Source organism: Microcaecilia unicolor, chromosome 4 (assembly GCF_901765095.1).
Source record: "Microcaecilia unicolor chromosome 4, aMicUni1.1, whole genome shotgun sequence".
NCBI lineage: Eukaryota > Metazoa > Chordata > Amphibia > Gymnophiona > Siphonopidae > Microcaecilia > Microcaecilia unicolor.
Genome location: NC_044034.1, coordinates 334,473,840 through 334,494,604, shown reverse-complemented (window position 1 = coordinate 334,494,604; position 20,765 = coordinate 334,473,840). Strand labels below are relative to the sequence as shown.

The 20,765-nt window shown below is 44.6% G+C and overlaps 1 protein-coding gene across 1 annotated transcript in view; it reads right to left on the bottom strand.

The window, feature by feature from the left end:
- GINS4 (GINS complex subunit 4) overlaps positions 1 to 20,765 on the bottom strand; it is a 33,195-nt gene that overhangs the window by 8,946 nt on the left and 3,484 nt on the right. The window contains exons 2-4 of the mRNA XM_030202050.1: positions 11,730 to 11,893; positions 6,863 to 6,949; positions 6,517 to 6,630 (exon numbers count right to left, since the gene is read on the bottom strand). Of these exons, the coding sequence (XP_030057910.1) occupies positions 6,517 to 6,630; positions 6,863 to 6,949; positions 11,730 to 11,825 (297 nt within the window). The 5' untranslated portion in view covers positions 11,826 to 11,893. The remainder of the gene's footprint in view (positions 1 to 6,516; positions 6,631 to 6,862; positions 6,950 to 11,729; positions 11,894 to 20,765) is intronic.

The following is a 20,765-nucleotide window of genomic DNA, read 5'->3' as shown; positions in this document are numbered from 1 at the left end:
GTTGATCACCATTGCTTCCATAGACAGGTTCAAGACTAGTTTGGATAGATTTAAGGAAAGGAAATTAACAGATAAGTTTCAATTTCACTGTCCTTATCATCTACATCAGACTAGTCCCTCTAAGGACCAGGTTGACGTGAACAAAATTTTTGTAAGGAAAATTCTTAAGTTGCATTACCCTTTCAGTGCTACTTACTATTATGCAGTATAATGATATGTTATGAGCTGAAATTTCATGCATTACAGAACGCATCTGAAAAATTGTATTTATTGACATTTGTCTCATCTTTTCTCTCCTGACTACTTTTCCAGCAACTGATTTTTTTTTTTAAATCATATCCTTCATCTAAGGTGCAGTCCCTCCCACATTGAGGCACCTGAAAAAAGAAGTACAATGGAGGCAAGGGCACTGCCCTGCTATTATCTTCTGCAAAGACAGATTCTAACTCTGCCTAAAAGGGCTCATGTGGGCCTGTCAGCCCTCTAGGACTTACCAGTTCTTGCTGACATTGATCTCTTAAAGACCACTGCGCTTTATTAGGATACATCATGGATCAAAGACCTATCAAAACGAACTGGGTACCTACAAACGTCTCATGGCCACCCCTACTCTGATCTACGTCACCTGACTTCTTTAACATCAGAAAAGAAAAAGCCTGATTCCATAAGAAGTGAAACTACCCTTGGATGAGATAGAGTATTCAGCAGATACACTCTTTAATTATTATTACCCAAGGAGATGCTACCCAGCAAGGCATGAGAGGGAGGACTGAGTGTTCAGAACTAAACTTGGGTTCCAAATTGTGGTCTTGCATGCTCAACTCCCCAGAGGACATTATCTCAGCCGGAAGAGTAGTGAGGGAGTTTTTGTGACTGTGTTCTACAGAAAGTCTCTGCAAGAGTTGCGAGTTTGTCTTTATCCCAATCTCTTGTAGAAGAAGAAGACTGAAGAAATAGATCTTTCAAGGGAAATAGTGTCTTCTTGAACACTGAACTTGCAGAGGCTTTAAAGTCTAACAGAATAAGTCCACTATGTGGTCTTTTTTCACGCCACCAAAACTTAATACCTAACGTAAAGTATCCTTCTATATTGCCCGATTCTTTCAGTATGAAGGCTGTAAAAGAGAACGGATCTTCCAGGAAGGAGCCATCTGAATGGAGGGGAAAAGGCTGACCCCCGTCAGAGATTGGACCAGGGAAAATCCAGGCTCCTAGCAGAAATATTTGTGAGAGACTAGATGGCAATGCTGGTTCTACCAGGGGACTTCCTGGCTTCTGCTTTTTTTTCTTGGGCTGAAGAATTTGCTTGTTTTGGCGTTACGACACGCTGATATGAGGCCCACTAACAGAAGTGGTCCACCTGACCCCTAGTAAAGCCCCAGGCACTTCTTCTTCTCCTTACACTTCAGGGTCACAAAGGGGCTGGCTCAGAAAATTCCTCCAAACAATAATGGTGTCATGTATGCTGCTGTCAGATCCTCTGGGGGAACTCTATCTCAGACCTATCTGACACATTTATCAGGGTACCTGAGGGATACTAGTTCCCCTCAGCTTGCTCCCATCAGTGAATAGTATTATCTTGCTTGTTGCCACCTGAATTATCTTTTCCAAAGCTAGAGACAAGGGGGCCCGATTTAAAGCTAGTGGCACTTAACACGTCTGGGCTTCAGCACTGAATTTCCAGATTTGTGAAGACAGCTAACGCATATAGGCATATTTTCAAAGCACTTAGCCTTCCAAAGTTCCATAAAAACCTATGGAACTTTGGAAGGCTAAGTGCTTTGAAAATATGCCTAATACTACTAACTAGCATTTCTAAAGCGCTACTAGGGTTACGCAGCGCTGTACAATTTAGACATAGAAGGACGGTCCCTGCTCAAAGAGCTTACAATCTAAAAGACAAGAGAACAATCTAAAGACAAGTGAACAATCTAGAGGACGAGTGAACAGTTAATCTGATAGAGTGGATAGATAGGGGCATTCTGTCTATCTAGAGCGGTTAGGCGCCGAAGGCAGCATAGAAGAGGTGAGTTTTAAGCAGAGATTTGAAGATGGGTAGGGAGGGGGCATGGCGTATGGGTAAAGGAAGATTGTTCCAGGCATAGGGTGAAGCAAGGCAGAATGAGCGGAGCCTGGAGTTGGCAGTGGTGGAGAAGGGTACTGAGAGAAGGGCTTTGTCCTGTGAGCGGAGGTTACGGGCGGGAACATAGGGGGAGATGAGGGTGGAGAGGTAGTGAGGAGCCGCAGACTGAGTGCACTTGTAGGTAAGGAGGAGGAGCTTGAATTGTATGCGATATCTGATTGGAAGCCAATGAAGTGACTTGAGGAGAGGGGTGATATGAGTATATCGGTTTTGGCGGAATATAAGACGTGCAGCAGCGTACTGAACTGATTGAAGGGGGAATAGATGGCTGAGTGGGAGGCCGGTGAGGAGTAAGTTGCAGTAATCAAGGCGAGAGGTAATGAGAGCGTGGACGAGAGTTCTGGTGGTGTGCTCAGAGAGGAAAGGGCGAATTTTGCTGATGTTGAAGAGGAAGTCAAGTCAGTCAAGTACAATATTCAGCACTTAACTGGCTATGGGGCACCGCATAAAGATAGGACTGACTTAAGCATTCATATTTATGCAGTGGCCGGGAAAACCTCCAAAAGAGCCAGTTTTCAGTTTGGTACTAACTGCTAATTTTCAGTGGCACTATCTGGTTAGTGCTGCTGAAAATAAGCAGATATCTGTAATCGCCTGTTTGGGGCTAAGGAACCATTTCTGGTTGTTTAAATCACTTTGAATACCGGCCCAAAGATTTCTAAATGGGTGGCTCATTATCCACAATCCCTCACTGATAGCTTCAGATTCTTCCCTTGTGCTAACCATGGCCCCGGTTACCTCGCTGTCAAGGGATAGTATGTTCAGATGTTTGGTTATCTAGGGCTGAATCAGGACAGGAGAGTTCAGTTGTAGCCAGGATTTTGCGGTGTGGAACTCCCTATGCTGACGATTATCCTGAAAAACAATTTAGTCCTTCCTAGTCTCTGGAGTATAGGACATCCCTTTTGTGTTGGACATCAGGACTTAAGACATCACTCCCAGTGTCCAGATCTCCTGTTTCCACACCCACCCTGGGACTGGTCTTATCTGCAGGTCCAAGGCTCCAGAATACTGGGCCTGTATGTGGTACATAGGGCTTAGATCCACATGTCTCTTCTTTCAAGGTGACCTCCATTAGTCTAGTATCACAAGACTTCTCTCTCTTTTTCTCTCCCCACCCCCAACTGTAGGGAGGCCGGAAGGAGCCTGAGCAAGTGACTTTTCATAGTTGTCTCTGGAAGGGAATGGATTGAGAATCCCCTTCATGATGCTTTGTACCATAAAGGTGAGCCTGATAGACTGAACGGGGATTGTAGTCTGGCGCATCTGGAGTTGTGACAGTGGTCCTGGTGGAGAACCAACAGGTTGAAATCTAAGCCAAGAGACCCCAAAGACCTGTGGGTCACTGTATCAGCCTAACATTGCCCCTGAAGTCTACACTGAGGGTGAGAAAGTCCCCTTGAGTAGTGTCTGAGGATCTAATGAGAAGACTTCAAAAGTGTTGCCATGAAGGAGGAGAGCTGCTAGCAACAAGAAGCGATCCACCCCAGTCGAACCAACTGTCCAGGACTAACTTCCTGAGGAAGGGAGAAAGCTGCTTGAGAAGTATTGCGTACGGCCTTGGAATCTGGACTGACCAGACCAGGGAGGGGAGGGCCTGAGGTGAAGAGGGGCTTCCCATAAATACTGCCAGCAAGCTTCCTTCAAAAGAGCTCCTAAGATTACTTACCTCCATCCTACAAGGCTCACCAGCCAAAAAGCCATCTGGGAGCTGTTAGGTCCCTTGTAGGGATGTTTGAGACCTCTGTCCTTCATATACTATTACCTAAAGAAAGGCTATCAGGGCCTCAATCAAGGGGATGCTGGACCTAACATTGCAGATTTGAGCTGTGAAGCCACTACATATAGCTGCCTGGAAAAAGTGAGAGCATGAGCAAGACTACAACAAAAAAAATTATACAGAGACTTACTCTACCATGGAGTTCCCTGAACATTGTACTTCTGATTATGATTTTCTAAGATAAGGACAAACTCCCAGGTGCCCCTTAACCAGTATATCCTTCACGTCACTGGGAAGGGAATATAAATACCTTGGCTTTGGACATCTTAGGATAGAATCAGGCATCTTAGCCTCATGAGATTCCATTTCCAGCTATCAAAAGTAGCAGGAAGCATTTGGGAAGAAGGGATGGTGAAAGGCCTATGACCACCTAGGAATATGGGATCCCCCACAGATTACCATCTGAGAGATTCTAGGCAGTCATGTCCTAGAAAATAAGGGTCACCAGCTCCTCTCTCCCAAACAACCTCCCCACTAAGCCACTACCCCCTCCTGAGGAGGCAATCTCCCTCTGTCTGCTGAACCGGCTATCTCCTCTATCTCTTGCTCCAGTCAGTGGAATACTCTTGCACCCCAAACACTGCCAAGGTCAACCTGTGATTTCTTCTATGCAGAGACAGATTAGACCTAAGAAGGGCTTATAGCGGAATTTGAAGGTGCTACAGAAGCAGGACCATGCAATAATTTTTTTAAAATTCTTATGCTGCAACAATTTTTCATGCTTCTCAAGCCTAATCTGGCCCTAAAGGCACTTTGGAAGCTTCATCTGTGTAGATAGCGAGAAAGCTGGTTCTGCAGACTGTTGAGACTATTGCTGCCCTAGCTGGGAGAGAAGCTCTGACATGTATGTGAAATCACCTGCTGAAATAAGAACTCAGTAGAGAAATGGGGCTGAGCAGGCTCTGCCATGCCTAATGGTAGATATGTAGCCTTCATGAACGTTCCCATTTCTCTATCAGAGAGAAAGAGGGAGGTAAAGGGCTTGGCTTGCTTCACTTATGTATTTTTAGTAGGAAGAAGTAAAATGAATGTTGATCTCATCAAAACAGGAACAATGACCAGGTCTTATTTCATGCACACCACATTGGCCAAAGCTCAAACTGGGGAACCCCTCCAACTTCACTTTTGGCTAGGTGCTAATCCTTCAGAGATCGCACCTGCCTGCCTATTCTAAGTCAGGCTCAATGCACTAGCTGAAACGATGAACTGACATGACTTATCTGCAGTGTGTCACTCAGTGCCGTAGCGAGGGCGGCTGACACCCGGGGCGGGTCGCCGGTGCGCCCCCCCCCCGGGTGCAGCAAGGCCCCCCCCCATCGGCACGCACCCCACCCTCCGGAGTGCATTCTTAATTGATTTAGAAGCGAGGGGTGGGCGGCAGGGCCGATCCGCCCCCGAGTCCACGTCGCTGGGAGCTGCATCGGCTCCGTTGGTTCCTTGCTCTGTCTGCCCCGGAACAGGAAGTAACCTGTTCCAGGGCAGAGGGAGCAAGGAACCAACGGAGCCGACACCCCCCCAGCGGCGTGCACCTGGGGCGGACTGCCCCACCGCCCCCCCCTTCCTACGCCACTGGTGACACCTACATTCTTTTCAGATATACTGGAGCAATTGGAGAAAGAAAGGGGCTGTCATCACTTCAGACCCCTTGTCCGAGTCCAAATCCAACACAGCACCATAGGAGATCAGAAAGCAGTCTGAGAAGCTGCACTGAAATCCCTTCTTTTTTTTTTTGTAACTTTTATTGCCCCACTGTTGCTCTCTAAGGATAAAGGAAGAGTATGCTGTCAGACCCACCAAGGGTAAAAAGTCTCCTGGAACTGTCTATTGCTGGATCCATTAGTTTAGGAATTCAGACCCCAATTGAGTCTGTCCCCAAAGGAAGAGGGAAATCCTCTCCATAGGACTGTTGACTCATGTCCCCCAAACTTGATTTATGCTTCATCGGGAATCTGGGTCTACTTCCGGTTGCTGCACCATCTGCTGGAGCCAGAGAATACTGAGGAGCTCAAGGCACCACCTTCCCCCTTATAAAGAAAGTGATGTCATCTCTGAGGTTTTTTTTTTCTCTGGCTCCATCTGCTGGCAAGGGGACATAACCCACTTATTTGGACTAGTCTAGCATGGACAATAAGGAAATGTACATTATACATGTAATTGGCTCCGCTCTCAAACACTCTAAATCCTGCCCCCTTTTGGGCTGTATGACAATTCAGAATTATATGTTCAGATGTCCTGATTTTTTAATGTGGACAGTGCTGAATAACTGCTCAAAAATAGGTTACTTCCTGTTCCGGGGCAGAGGGAGCTGCAGCGAACGAGCAAAGTTTAGCGAACTTAGAGCAGGCGCGCGCTGCGGCACCCCCCCCCCCCCAGTGGCGTGCACCCGGGGGGGGTGTCATTTTGCGGGGGGGGGGGTGCATCGGCGCTCCGCCCCGGGTGCCATCCAGGCCAGGAACGCCACTGGGGGGGGGTACAAAACATACCTTCAACCACACGATTAATCATTATTAAAATTTTTATCGGCATGAGGACCTAATTTTTTCCTGAAGAAAAGGTTAAACACAACACAGGAAAGCAGATCTGGGTATATTACCTTTAGCAGCCGACTTCTAAGGTAGCTGCTGAGCACATATCGGATACGATCTATCTCCATGCGATGGATGCTCACTTTCAGGTCTCCTTTCTTAGCTCTCTGCAAATTTTCTTCCTAGATACAAAAATAAAGCATGTTCCAAAGAGAAACACAGCTTCCCACAGTCTGCTAACTGCAATTTGGCCTTATGCACCCACTCTGTCATCCTCTTCCTGCTCATTTATGAGTTTCTCTTAATTTCTTGCTTTATGTCCCAATGGTCTCTCCAGCTTCATTACAGATAGTCATGATCAGCTACACCTCCGAGTCCCTCTTCTCCAAATTACTGGCGGCTAAAATACCTTACCATGTGACTTAGTTGCTCTATGACACATTCTACAATCTCGGATTTACTCTCCAACAGGTCAGGAGCAAACTTTTCATTCAGCCATGCCTACAAGAGAGAAAAATAGAAAAACAAAATTCATGGGCTATCACTGGTTACAATAGAAGAATACAAAAGAACAAGCAGCTTATATATACATTCTGCAGTGTACATAATGGGGATAATTTTTTCCCCCCAAGAGATTTTATTGATTTTCATAAAGGATAGTTAACAATATAAAAGTTTTACCAAAATTATGCAGAGGAAAGGATATCATAATATAATGATAATGTCCATATCAGACTAAAATTTTACAAAACTTCTTTTTGTATGTAAAAACAGGTGCGTTCTTCAACAGAACTTGGTGGAGCACAGATGGCGTTGCAAAATATAAGCATTCTTTAGTGTTAAATGTCCACAGCTTCAATTTAGCTGCAATTTCTGCCAGTTTATCCCTGGTATTTTATAAAGACACATGATTACCTGGGTACTTAACATTTGTTTGTAAAATAGGCATTTTGTTTAACCTAGACAACGTGTTATAAAATTATCCCCATGGTGTGTGCTTTACTGTCTACTCTTCCAAATAGGGTAACAGCTTTCCATGACAATTTTCTAGATTAAGAGCTCTCCAAAATATTTCTATGTGTGGAGGAGTCTGCAGAAAGGAAAAATACAAAAAAAAACCAACAATTCTTCCTGTGCCAGAGGGCTACACTGTGCCACTCTACAAGAATCTGAATAAATTAGAGATGTGCACAAGGCAAAAATGTTCAGTTCATTTTTTTAATGCATTTACAATTTAATTCAAGTGCATGTCTTGAAAACAGAAAAGATGACTATCATAATAAATTCTAACTCATATAGTTAAATCTACCATACTTATTCAATTACATGATCAATTTGCTCATCTATAGTCCACAATTAAGGAGGCAATTCACAATATTAAGGAAACAGTAAAGAACAAAACTCTACCAACAAGAATTGGAAGGCTGAAAAAGAGATTCCAAGGTTGCTAATGCTAATTACGGAGGAGAAGTGATTACAATTCTTGGTTGTGACGTAGGTGATTCAGCAATTTTAGATTCTAAAAAGGAGCTTAGTTGTTTAGAATAAAAAAAATACATACTTAATTGAGTTTAACTTTAATACACATTTGCAGGGAAGGTTTAACCAAAATAAAGCGCCCAGCTGTAAAACGTTTGGGCACAGTTTAAGAATTTCTTGTCGTTTCCTTTGGGTTGCCTTAGAGACATCTGGGAACATTCTAACTTTACAGTTCAAGAAAGTTTGTTCTCTGTGAAGAAAAAATTGCTTCAAAATCCAATCTCTATCGGGCTGTAGTATAAAAGTCACTATCAGTGTTGCTGTTGTCAAACCCGCTCTATCGTCTTCAAGTATTTGAGTTAAATTCATATCCACAGTCTCTGTTGGCACTTCCAATCCTACTTCTTGCACTAAATCTTTTTTTTTACAAAGGGTAGTAAATAATACATTTTTGATATAGGAGGATGTACCTGTTCTGGAATTTTCAGAATTTCAGTTACATATTTTTTAAAAGTTATAAGAAGAGAGATTGAAACCTGCTTGGGAAAATTTATTAATCTCAATGTATTTGAACGTTGATGATTTTCCAGAATTTCAATCCTATTCTGAAGATATATATTCTCTTTTATCAAATTAACTTGAATTTCTTGGCAATTTTGTATTATTTTAGGACTAGGAAAAAATGCTCGTTTCTGAGCAGAATGAAACGGGCGCTAGCAAGGGGTCCCCTCCCTCCGTCCCTCGAAGCTACTTGCCTTGTTTGCTGTGGGCCGTTTCGGCCGTCGAGTGTCAATAGCTCCGCCCTCGATGTCATGACGTTTTGACGCGAGGGCGGTGCAGACACTCCAGGGCACACCGGATATCTCGGGCGCTTCAACTTCCGTGGAGGCTTCAGAACGTTGGGGTTGCCTTTTATATATATAGATTATTTCCAATCTCTTTGTCCAATGTGGTAATCTTTTTTTCTATTACAGGTATTTTTTCCGATAGAGTATTAGATTGTTGACCCACTAAAACCTCTCAAATGGTGTCTAAAGTTATTATGTCAGGTTTTTTTTGGCAAAAAGGACTTACTTAGTAAGCCAAGCTCGGGCATAGAATCCCTCGACAGCTGTCTCCCCAATGTCACGCTGTTCTCATCAAGAACACTCTCTCCTCCTTCACCCACCATTGCCAATGTGGGGATATCCAGCATTACAACATTCGAGTTGGTGTCCGCGCCCGGAGACCCCGTCGCTTCTTGAGGACCTGGGGTTTCCTGGTCCCTTCTCGGAGTATCCGCCGGCATAGGAGGAGGATTCCGTTGTTCGGGGCTAAATGATATTTCTGCTTCTGGCTGGGTGCGTAGCAGACCTCTCCCTACACTTCCCAGCAGCGAAGGCAATCCCGATGCTGCCCCTGGAATGAAGAAGCGGTCCAACGCCCCCACCACGGGTGAGACTGGTGCTGTGGAGCTAGCGCGTTGTCTGCCTCTCCTCTTAGGCATTAGGAATAAGGGAGAAGCTTTAATTCTCCAAAATGGCAGAGGTAAGTTAGCAGCGACTTCTTTATGCTCTCTTCAAGCTGCCATCTTGCCTCTCGCACGTGTGTAGTTCTTTCAGTTCATTTTTAATTCATTTGGATTTTTTTCTCTGATTTTCAGGTGTGTTTCAGTTTGTTTCACGTATCTGGTTTAATAACCTTTTTAAACCAACACTACAACTTTTTAAAATGCACAGATCGAGTTCATGCATATTAATTTGTATGTTAATGTTTATTAAATCAATTTTGCTTACACTAAAATGTTTCAGGTACACTAACAAACCGAATGAGCATGATCAAACACACATCCATAGTATAAAAATGTATGAGACCATGGGATACACGAAGGCATATTTTCAAAGCATTTAAGACTTACAAAGTTACATAGTAACCAATTGAACTTTGTAAGTCTAAGTGATTTGAAAATGAGCCCCCTAGTGGGTTATGTGCTAGACAGTGAGGGCTCCTTTTACTAAGCGGCAGTAAGCCCAACACGGGCTTACCGCGCGCTATACAGGAAGTACCACCGGGCTACCGCAGCAGCCCGGTGGTACTTCCCACCCCTAGCGAGACATCATTTCCGGTGCTACAAAAAATGTATTTATTTTGCACTGTCCAGTTACCGCCGGGTTAACGCAGGACTCCTTACCGCCACCCTCAATGGGTGGCAGTAAGGGCTCCCCCCTGAAATGACTGCGTGGCAAGTGTTTTACTTGCCAAGTGGCCATTTCCTGCAGGAAGGCGAGACTTCCATTTTACCAACTGTGGTAAAAGGGGGCCTCGGCGCACGTGTGAAACACGCGTAGACGCCAGCGCTGGCCCCTTTTAGCCGCAGCTTGGTAAAAGGGGCCCTAAGGGAGTAATACTGTACAAGTCACCTAAAGTTAGACCCTGGGATATTGTGTGCTAAGTGTGTAATTACCGTAATAGAATACTAGCATAAATCTGCAGTTATGCACCTAACTTTAGGCACAAGCATTTAAATGCTAGCTCATGACTGGTGTAAATGCTCACATCTAACTGCTGTCAGGCCCCGATGCTCGGAAGCATATGCAGGCACTAGAGGCCATTAGCATTGGACTAGCACTCGAATTTGCTCCCACCGAATGCTTAGAGCCGACGAGTACGTCAAACAACAAGCACGCCGGCTATGGGCACAATGAGCATGCAAAAGACAGCCTCTCGCATTCCTTCCCAATGCTCAGTGGGCAGCGCACCAAATAAAAGCACTCCTCCTGCAGCAAACCCTAAGCCAGCTCGGAGCTGACGTTAGGGTTGTGCCAAGCAAGAGAGGAATAGGGGAGACCGGTGCTGCTGGCAGTGAAAAGCCCTAGTGGTCCAGTGGACACCAGACCCCCTCCAAAGATGTGAGGGTTTGGTTGTCTGGTGGACCCTAGACCCCCCCCCCCCCCCACAAAGAAGTGAGAGCAAGGTGGTCCAGTAAACCCCAGACCCCTCCAAGACGCGAGGGCATGGTGGTCTGATAGACCCCACTTCCTCCCCACAGTGAGAGCCTGATGGTCCGGTAGACCCATACTCCCATCCCTCCTGAAAACAAATAAAACCCTTGGCCAGGACCCACCCTCCCATAGACTAGCCCCTGTGGTCTAGCAATGGTTCCTCCTCCATCCCAACCCCCTCGGGGGAGTGAGGGGTCTGGGGTACACCAGACCACCAGAGCTAGTTATAGCTGGCGTCCTGGCATGCGCTGAAAAGTTGTGTGTGCATCCGGCACCATTCTGTCCCTAAACAACTCCTGGATGCTCAACGCTATAAGTGTGCCCAAATTTGCATATCATTAGCGTTGAGCATTAGGGAGTTGTTCTGGGGCGTATCAGGGCCTCAGATACACAACCAATAGGATTCTATAAAATGTGCATGTACATGCTAGGCATGCCCATGACCTGCCCACGCCCCTCCTAGGTTCATGTAGTTGAATGCTATAGACTTTGAGCACTCAATTTGTAGAATACCAATTAAGGGCAGCTACACACAACTGCAATTTAGTGCCAATTAGCACCAATTATAGCCAATTAATGACAATTAGCAGCTAAATTAACAATTCAATTATGAACATAATAGACAGTATTCTATTACTTCTGTGTGCAACTTTGTGCACTAAGCACAAAACTGTGTGTGCAAGATTATAGAATTAGGGCAAGTGAGAAGATTCTGTGCCAGTCAGTGAAAATACCAGTTAGGTATACAGACAAAACAGATACTAAATGCCTAACACTACTAATGGTGTCATCTACACTGGAGTCTCTGACTTGTGGCTTACCTCTTCCAGTTGATGGATCAGCTCCGCAGGGGTCAGAAGCACTTCATCACTACCTGCATCAGAGCCCTGCTCAAACAATTCAAGCTCGTCAGCCATTTTCTCTCCAGTGCCAGGAGCGGATTGGCATCACTTAACACTAAAGATGGGAGCAACCAAGGGGATGGCTATAAGAGGAAAAAAAAAAAACAACAACAACAACCTAAAATATCACAAAAGCAGCAAATCTCTTTTAGAATAGCACATCCCCTGGGATTCCCAAGCCTTATCATACAGGGTCCTCTGTCCTTGTAAATGTATGGACTACACAGCTCCAAATCAAAAGAAGACAGGCTGAAACAGTCTTCCTTACCCCTGAGTGATAAGCCATTACAAATGGCACTGCAATAATCAAGAACAGATATGACAAGATGTGGATGAGATTGGGAGAAGAATGGACCTAACCGAGCAGATCCGATGCAAGGCAAAAAAAAGAGGGTCAGACTATAGAGTTGACTTGTGGAATGAAAGTGAGTTTACAGTCAAGTATGAACACCAGTACACACTTCCACCTGTGGGATTTCTTAGGGTTCTGTCTGGCATCCACCCTTCTCATTATCTTCTTGGTGCCACTCCCTCCTAGTCCATTCTCAAAGCTGTAGCTCAAACCTTTATGCTAATGACATCCAAATTCTTTTTATCCTTCCTCTGTGGGAGTAGGTGACAAAGACTAAGGACAAGGGAAGCTTACAATTTGCATTTAGCTGAGTTCAGAAACAAATGATTTATCATGTAGACAGGTTGCTAATGTCTGGAGGCAAATGTTAAATGTACTAGTACACGTGGATGAATGGGGAAGGATAAAAAGAATTTGGATGTCATTAGCATAAAGGTATGAGCTACAGCCTTGAGAATGGATTAGGAGGGAGTGGCACCAAGAAGATAATGAGAAGGGTGGATGCCAGACAGAACCTTGGCCCAGATGCACAAAACTTTAACGACCCTTTAACGACCCTCTAAGGAGGAAAATTTGAAACGTAGCATGCATTAAAGGCCATTTTCCGACTACGCTAGCAGCTAACAAAAACGGAATGCAAACGAGAAACTACCATTGAAATGTGGACAATTTGGAATGCACTAACCATACCGACGATTGCAATGAATCATTTTCCGCGAGAAATTTAACATCAGCTCAAACCTGTCATTAAGGCCTGAGCTGTCATCTCCCCGCTTCCCCCTGCACCATGAAAATCCAAGCTGACATGTTTAAAAACAAAAGTGAGATTAAAAAAAAAAACACTTGGATCCCTGCTTCCCTCTGCATAAAATAAAAAATGAACACAAAATCGAAAAAGGATCGGGAGGGGGCAAAGGCGCTCGTCAGAAGCGTCCTGTATGGATGGCCTTGCCCCCCCCCCCCCCGAGGTCGCTGCTGCTCCCCGCTTCCGCTCGTATAAAATAAAAAATTAAAACAAAACTAAAAAGTTTAGCAGCCCCGGTCCCCCTCCCTTCCTGTCTCTCTCTGTACTCCTTCTCCCATAGCTCCGCCTCACGGCATCCTCCGCCCCGTGCCCCACCCCGAGGTCATCGTCGCCGCCGCTCCCCCACTCCACCAGACCCCCCCCCCTCCGCAGCGCCTCTCACCTCTGTGTGAAGGCGCTGCACGGGAAGGAATAGCTGATCGGCGATCACTGCTGTCTCCTCTTCCGACGTCTCTCTGTTCTTCCTGGGCCCGCCTTCCTCTGAATTTGGATGTCATTTTTATTTTACACGAGCGGAAGTGGGGAGCAGCGGCGACCTCGGGGGGGGGGGGGGGGAGGGGCAAGGCCGTCCATACAGGACGCTTCTGACGAGCGCCTTTGCCCCCTACAGATCCTTTTTTGATGTATGTTTATTTTTGTATTGATGCAGGGGGAAGCGGGGAGCCACGTGTTTGTGTTTTTTTGTTGTTGCTGTTTTGGACGTTTGTGGCATGCACAGAGCAGCCAGAATAACGCTTGGCTGCTCTGCGCATGCTTTAGGGGCCGATTACCGACGGGGATTACGAATCTTTGATACATTGTACTTTTCAATACCGCACCGAACATGTGCGACTTGTTTTTTTGGTGCATGCTTTGTTTTTTCAAATTCGTTAAGGACTTTAACGTTTTAGATTTTTTTACATATGGTTGATGCATCTGGGCCCTTGAGGAATCCCACAGGTGGAAGTATAGATGAAGGAGAAAGTTGTTTTCAGCTCAAATTTGGAAGAATCAATCAGACAATAGAACGACTCTACTAGCACAGATACCCAAGCACAATGGGAAAAAATGGAGGATCTAGAAAATAGATTGAGGTGCCACAATTTAAGAATGAGAGGTATTCTGGAAGTGGCACAATATGAAGATAGTGTGAAGGTTGTTATAGAACTAGCACTCTACGTTCAGGGTACACAAGGCAGTTGGCCCCTGCGAGAAAATTAACCCAGGAACATCATTATTTGTTTGTCTGACTTTAGCTTAAAAGAACGCATTCTAGCTGCAGCATGGAAGATGGGGCTGATCACTAGGAAGATATGAACGTAAGGTACTCATATATCCTGATATAAGCACAAGGATCTCTGAGGTGTTACTTCTTTCTAAGCATGGAGAGTATCAGATATAAATGGGCTTACCCTATTGCCTTGATTTTTTTTTACCAATAACGATAATGCAAGGAGAGCACACACATTGGAAGAAGCCTGGCATCAACTAATGCAACAAAGTCCCAAACCTTCCAGAGGAAGTCAAATGCCAACTGGGCCAACAGGCCTACAAGGAAAAACTATGTCTTACCTGATAATTTTCTCTTTCTTTCTTTTATTCTTTATTTACATTTACTATACCGCTTTGACTAAAACACAGAACCAAGAGGTTTGCAAAATACACACATAAAAATCAGAAAAGAACTACAATTAAGAAAGGGTAGTGGGGGGGAAGGCCAAAAACAAACGAATACAACTCATGTCAACCAAATGGGAGAGAAACATAAGGAGAAACTAGAAGGGGGGGGGGGGGGGAAGAGAAAGGAAAAGGCCCAAAACAAGCCAGAAGATAAGGCCCACCAATCACTAGGCATCGAACGCCTGCTTAAAAAGACAAGTTTTGACTGCTGTTTTAAATTTAGGGAGAGACAATTCACAGCTAATATCTAAGGGAAGAGAATTCCAGTTTGCAGGTGCCAAAAAATAGAAGGCACTCTGTCTGATGTGTTTATGCCTAGCCAGTCTAGGTCCAGTAAGCACCATACATTGGCCACTAATGGAACAAAACCCAGAGATACCTAGGGATGCCAAGTGAGATAGAAGAAGAAAGTGGCCAATAAGATCAAAAGTTGCCGAGAGATTGAAACAACCAGGGTAATAGAATTATTATCCAAGTGTGAATGAATCTCGCAAAGAACACTTGCTAGAATGGTTTTGAGGCTGTAACGACTGCAGTAACCAGACTGCCTCGGTTGCAGTGTCAAAGTATTTTTTTTTTTACAAAACTAGAGAGCTGCTGAAACACTGCTTTCTCAAGAAAAACACAGGTTTGTTACTGGGTGATAGCTGCTCAGAAGAGATGCATCAAGAGTGGGCATTTTTAGTAAGTGAACAATGGCTGTTTTCCAGAGGGCAGGAAAAGGTTGAGATTGATAATGGATAGCAATTAAGTGTGGAGGACCAGATTATGGCAAGTAAGTCATGATGAAGGAATAGGATCTAGTTCACAAGCAGAGGACCTCATATGACCAATCAATTGAGTATGGGAGGTCATGGTGACAATCCCTGAAGAGATGAAATCAAAAGCAGCTCATTTAAGGCTCAAGGCCTAAGATAGAAAAGGAGCCATTGTAGACAGCCAATCCAAAGGACCAACAAGAAGCTTCCAAGGCAGAAACAAGAGACCAGAGGAAGCCAAGAAAAGACAACAGAAAGAAGCGACAATGGTAGCTGTAGTCATATGATCAGGAGCAGAGTCTGGAGAGACTTCCTGAGTCAGCACGACAAGCTCGGTCTCTGGCTGCATTCAAATATAAAATAAGAGCCCATTTTTTGGGGGGGTTGCTTTAACTTCTATTTCCTATGCACTTGTTCAGAACCCATGTCTGTTTAATCATTCCCAGTTCAAAAAATGTGGACCATCAAGAACACTAAGTGCTCAAGAACAATATTCTTTCAAATTGAAAAGAATCATAATTTAAGAAAAAGGAGAAGGAAGTAGGCCTCAGAAATCTGCGGAACACAAAACTTTCATACAGCACCCTATAGACAAACTCAATCATTGGCCAAAAAATCTCTCCAATCCTTTACTCATCATTATGCGAAATCCAATTTTTCATTTATTTTATAATAATAATTAATCTATAGGTAATCAGCACACATCTCATTCTTTCTGCACTTCCTGAAAGGAACCTGTTTCACAATGCTTCATCAGGGGTAACATTTGTGCAACAACTTTCTGCAAAACAAAAAATAATACCAGTTAATGTCCAGCTTTACCTTAGTGTCCAACTATCCCAATTCTATTGCTTTGTCATCTTAAAAGGCTGTTTTCTTCTTCACAGCATCAAACACTCTGTTCCAAAATGGAGCCCATTTTTATCCAAGAGGCCAACCTATGACTCAATCAAACAGCCAAATGGCTTAAAGGAAAAAAAAGTGTTCCACCTAATTAAAGGGAAGTGAACACAATGGGAAAACATAACAGACACTGTTCAAAATGGACTCTCAAAAATGAAGTCCATTCTTTCACAATATTCAATCCAACAGGTTCCAAAGAGTTCAACTGGAATAGCCAGCGCTACTCCCGTTGTAAAAGTCTTCTCGCGCCATTGCCCCCATGAACTGTGGAAAAAATTTTATCAATCACAAAACACTGGGACTGTTCAAAGGAATGTTTATATTTAGTGCAATGTGCCACCAATGGTACGCCAGGCGCCATTTTGGAACAGAGCGTTTGATGCTGTGAAGAAGAAAACAGCCTTGTAAGATGTCAAAGCAATGGAACTGGGCTCGTTGGGCACTAGGTAAAGCTGGACATTAACGGTATTATTTTTTGTTTTGTAGAAAGTTGTTGAGCACGTGTTACCCTTGATGAAGCCTTGTGAAACAAGTTCCCGTCAGGAAGTGAAGAATGAGATAATTGTGCTTATTTTATCACCTATAGATTTATTATTATAATACTAGTAAAAAAGCCCCGTTTCTGATGCAAATGAAACGGGGGCTAGCAATGTTTTCTTCTGTGTGCATGTGGGAGTGTGTGTGTCCCTGCCCTCTGGCCTCTCTCCCCTCCCCCATCTGAGTCCTTCACTGTTACAGAGCCAGCGATTTGATTTCGTGCTCTGCTGTTTTCCTTCACTGACTGTGTTACAGAGAGGGCGGGGCAGACACTCATAGGGAAACCGGATATCTCGCCCCCTTCACACTTCCGGCTGGAGGCTTCATAGAACGTTGGGTTGCCTTTTATATAGAGAGATGGGTTTCACATAGTGATGAGTAAAGGATTGGAGAGGTTTTTTGGCCAGTGATTGAGTTTATGTCTGTAGGGTGCTGTATGAAAATTTTACATACCGCAGACTTCTGAGGCCTTTTCCCTTCTTTTTCTTAAATTGTGATTTTTTCAATTTGAAAGTATATTGTTTTTGAACACAGAGAGGGGCATAATCAAAAGAGGCGCCCACGTTTTCCTAAGGACGTCCTCGCAGGACATCCCGGCGAAGGGGTGGGGAAACCCATATTATCGAAACAAGATGGACGTCCATCTTTCGTTTCAATAATAAGGTCAGGGATGCCCAAATCGCGAAATTTAGGTCGACCTTAAACATGGTCGTCCCCGATTTTCGACGATAATGGAAACCGAGGACACCCATCTCAGAAACGACCAAATCCAAGCCATTTGGTTGTGGGAGGAGCCAGTATTCGTAGTGCACTGGTCCCCCTGACATGCCAAGACACCAACTGGGCACCCTAGGGGGCACTGCAGTGGACTTCACAAATTGCTACCAGGTGCATAGCTCCCTTACCTTCGGTGCTGAGCCCCACAAACCCCACAACTGTACACCACTGCCATAGCCCTAAGGGGTGAAGGGGGGCACCTAGATGTGGGTACAGTGGGTTTGTGATGGGTTTTGAAGGGCTCACATTTACCACAAATGTAACAGGTGGGGGGGGGGGGCCTGGGTCCGCCTGCCTGAAGTGCACTGCACCCACTAAAACTGCTCCAGGGACCTGCATACTGCTGCGATGGACCTGATTATGACATTTGAGGCTGGCAAAAAATATTTTTAAAGATTTTTTTAGGGTGGGAGGGGGTTAGTGACCACTGGGGGGAGGAAGGGGAGGTCATTTAGGGCACATTTTTGTGCCTTTTTCATAAGAAAAAAAGGACCAGGTAAAGTCGTCCAAGTGTTCGTCAGGGACGCCCTTCTTTTTTCCATTATCGGTCGAGGAAGCCCAAGTGTTAGGCATGCCCCAGTCCCGCCTTCGCTACGCCTCCGACACGCCCCCATGAACTTTGGTCGTCCCCGCGACGGAAAGCAGTTGAGGATGCCCAAAATGTGGAGGAGTGGCCTAGTGGTTAGTGTGGTGGACTTTGGTCCTGGGGAACTGGGTTCGATTCCTACTGCAGGCACAGGCAGCTCCTTGCGACTCTGGGCAAGTCACTTAATCCTCCATTGCCCCAGGTACAAATAAGTACCTGTATATAATATGTAAGCCGCATTGAACCTGCTATGATTGGGAAAGCGCGGGGTACAAATGTAACAAAAAAAAACAACAAACAAAAAAATCAGCTTTCGATTATGCCGATTTGGGCGACCCTGTGAGAAGGATGCCCATCTTCCGATTTGTGTCGAAAGATGGGCGTCCTTCTCTTTCGAAAATAAGCCTGTTAGTGTTCCTGATGTTCCACAGTTTTTGAATTGGTATGGTTATATCAGTATTTTTGTGGACAAATCTTTTCTGGTATTAAGTGTTTAATCATTCCCACCATAAGCAATTCCCTAACCTCTTATTTGTCCAGTTTGTCTGGCTTGATTAGATTGTAAGCTCTGTCAAGCATGGACTGTCTCTTATGTGTATGTGTAGTAGCATTACAGTAAAGTGCTCCTACCACAAAGATTACCAAGATACTGTCCTTAAGTAGAACCAGAGAAAGAGAGCGAGAGCTGCCAAGGCACGATGCAGCACATAGGGAAGCTGGCTCAAAGCCACAAGAAGAATGCCAATTCTATGGAACATAGAAGGATGATGTCACTACGTATTGCATATGATGACGATGCTGCCAATGCCCAGCATCCTACACAGCAAAAAAATTAGGATACTGGTATCACACACCAGAAAAAAAGGCTGACATACTGTATTACAGCTAAGGAAGTCATTACCGTGGCACTGAGAAAACAGCTGATCCTATGCAGCACTATAGCTCATGGAAATGGAGACAGGAACTACTGAGCAGTCCATGAGCTTGAAACCAGCACTGAACTCATTGGAGATCTCGCACTGAACCCATGAGACGAAGTCCATGGCACCGAGGACTGAAGCAAAATTCCTCTGACGATAACCGCTGGGAGATAATTCTGTGTAGCCATGGGTAACTGGTGCTACCACAGCATTAGCAATTAAAAACAAATGGGTCAGCATGGTAAATCCCAACTGAAGCGAGGCTAGCAGACAAAGAGGCTTAAAGATGCAAAATAAAATGCGCGGGAAGACATGGTACCAGCGCAGCTAACAGCATCTTAACAAAAATGTACCACTCCAGAAAGCTGCTTTTTTTTTTTTTTTTTTTTTTTTTTGAGCGAAGAGTTAGGCTTAAACTCTGCAGAAATAAAAAACAGAAATAATCCAGCAGCCCAACAAAAGGGAGAAGACAGACCAGCTGGGAAATGTGGAAATGGCCAGTTTGAGAAGCAGCTGCCAGCAGGAAAAGGAGAACGGCCCCGTTGAAATGTCGTCCCACTCAAAAAAACGTGAAAGCTGAGGCTAAGTGAGGCAGCCTCTTGCTGAACAGTAACTGTTAGCAACATACACTACTACAGTTTCCTTAAAGCAGCATAAGCTCATTTTACAAGAAAAAAAATTACAGAAATAAAAGTCAGGATACCTCAGCAGGAATAGTAAATAAGTTAAACTGTATACTTGCTGTTCTGAAGACTGTCAAAACAAACAGTGGATCCAACAAAGTCCTCTCACAAGTGGTGTTTTCTTAAACAATTTCTTTATTGAAAATCAATAAAAGCAACCCGACACGAATCGTGTTTCGGCCGTAAAGGCCTGCCTCAGGGGTCTATTGATTTTCAGTATAGAACAGTGATTTTGTAGATCAAATTGTCACTTGTGAGAGGACTTTGTTGGATCCACTGTTTGTTTTGGCTTTCGTTCCTCCTGTGGAGAGATCACCTTCTGTGGGTGTTGGCTTTGTTCTGAAGACTGTAACACAGATGTTTCAAAGCTGATGATAAACTTCAGCTTCATAACAATCCCATCGGTCAGGAGCTTGAGGGAAGGACCCAACACCACCAAGTGTTACCAATGCTGGGAGGTGAGGGACCCAGCACCACTAGGTGTCAACCATGCTCAGTAAGGCAGTGTACAAATTAGCAAAGATCATCAGCCAAAACCCCCTGCTCAACTGACACCCGGAAACCACTGGGTCAGGAGATGCCAGACAAGCACAAAGGAGGAGCTGCATGATCTATCAACCATCCACTAGGAGACAGAAAAAAAATACTGAATATTCCAGGCTGCACAATACCCTTAAGGGGCAAAGTACTTGGAACTATTTTTTCTCCGTCTCCTGCTGGTGAATGAAAATAACCCATTTGTTGTGGAATGGACCACAAGGAACTCCTAAAACTTGCTGGCAAAGAAGGGTGGACCAGCAAGATTTAGGCTAAAGGACACAGATAAAGATATTAATACGAGCACTCAAGAGAGATGATACTCTACTCATTAGGCTTTTACCCTGGTGATGACACTCCAATTTTCTGTGCACCTACTGGAATGAAGGCTTTTAGCCATAGCCACTGGTGAGGGTGTACAAAGGCTAACACTTAGGC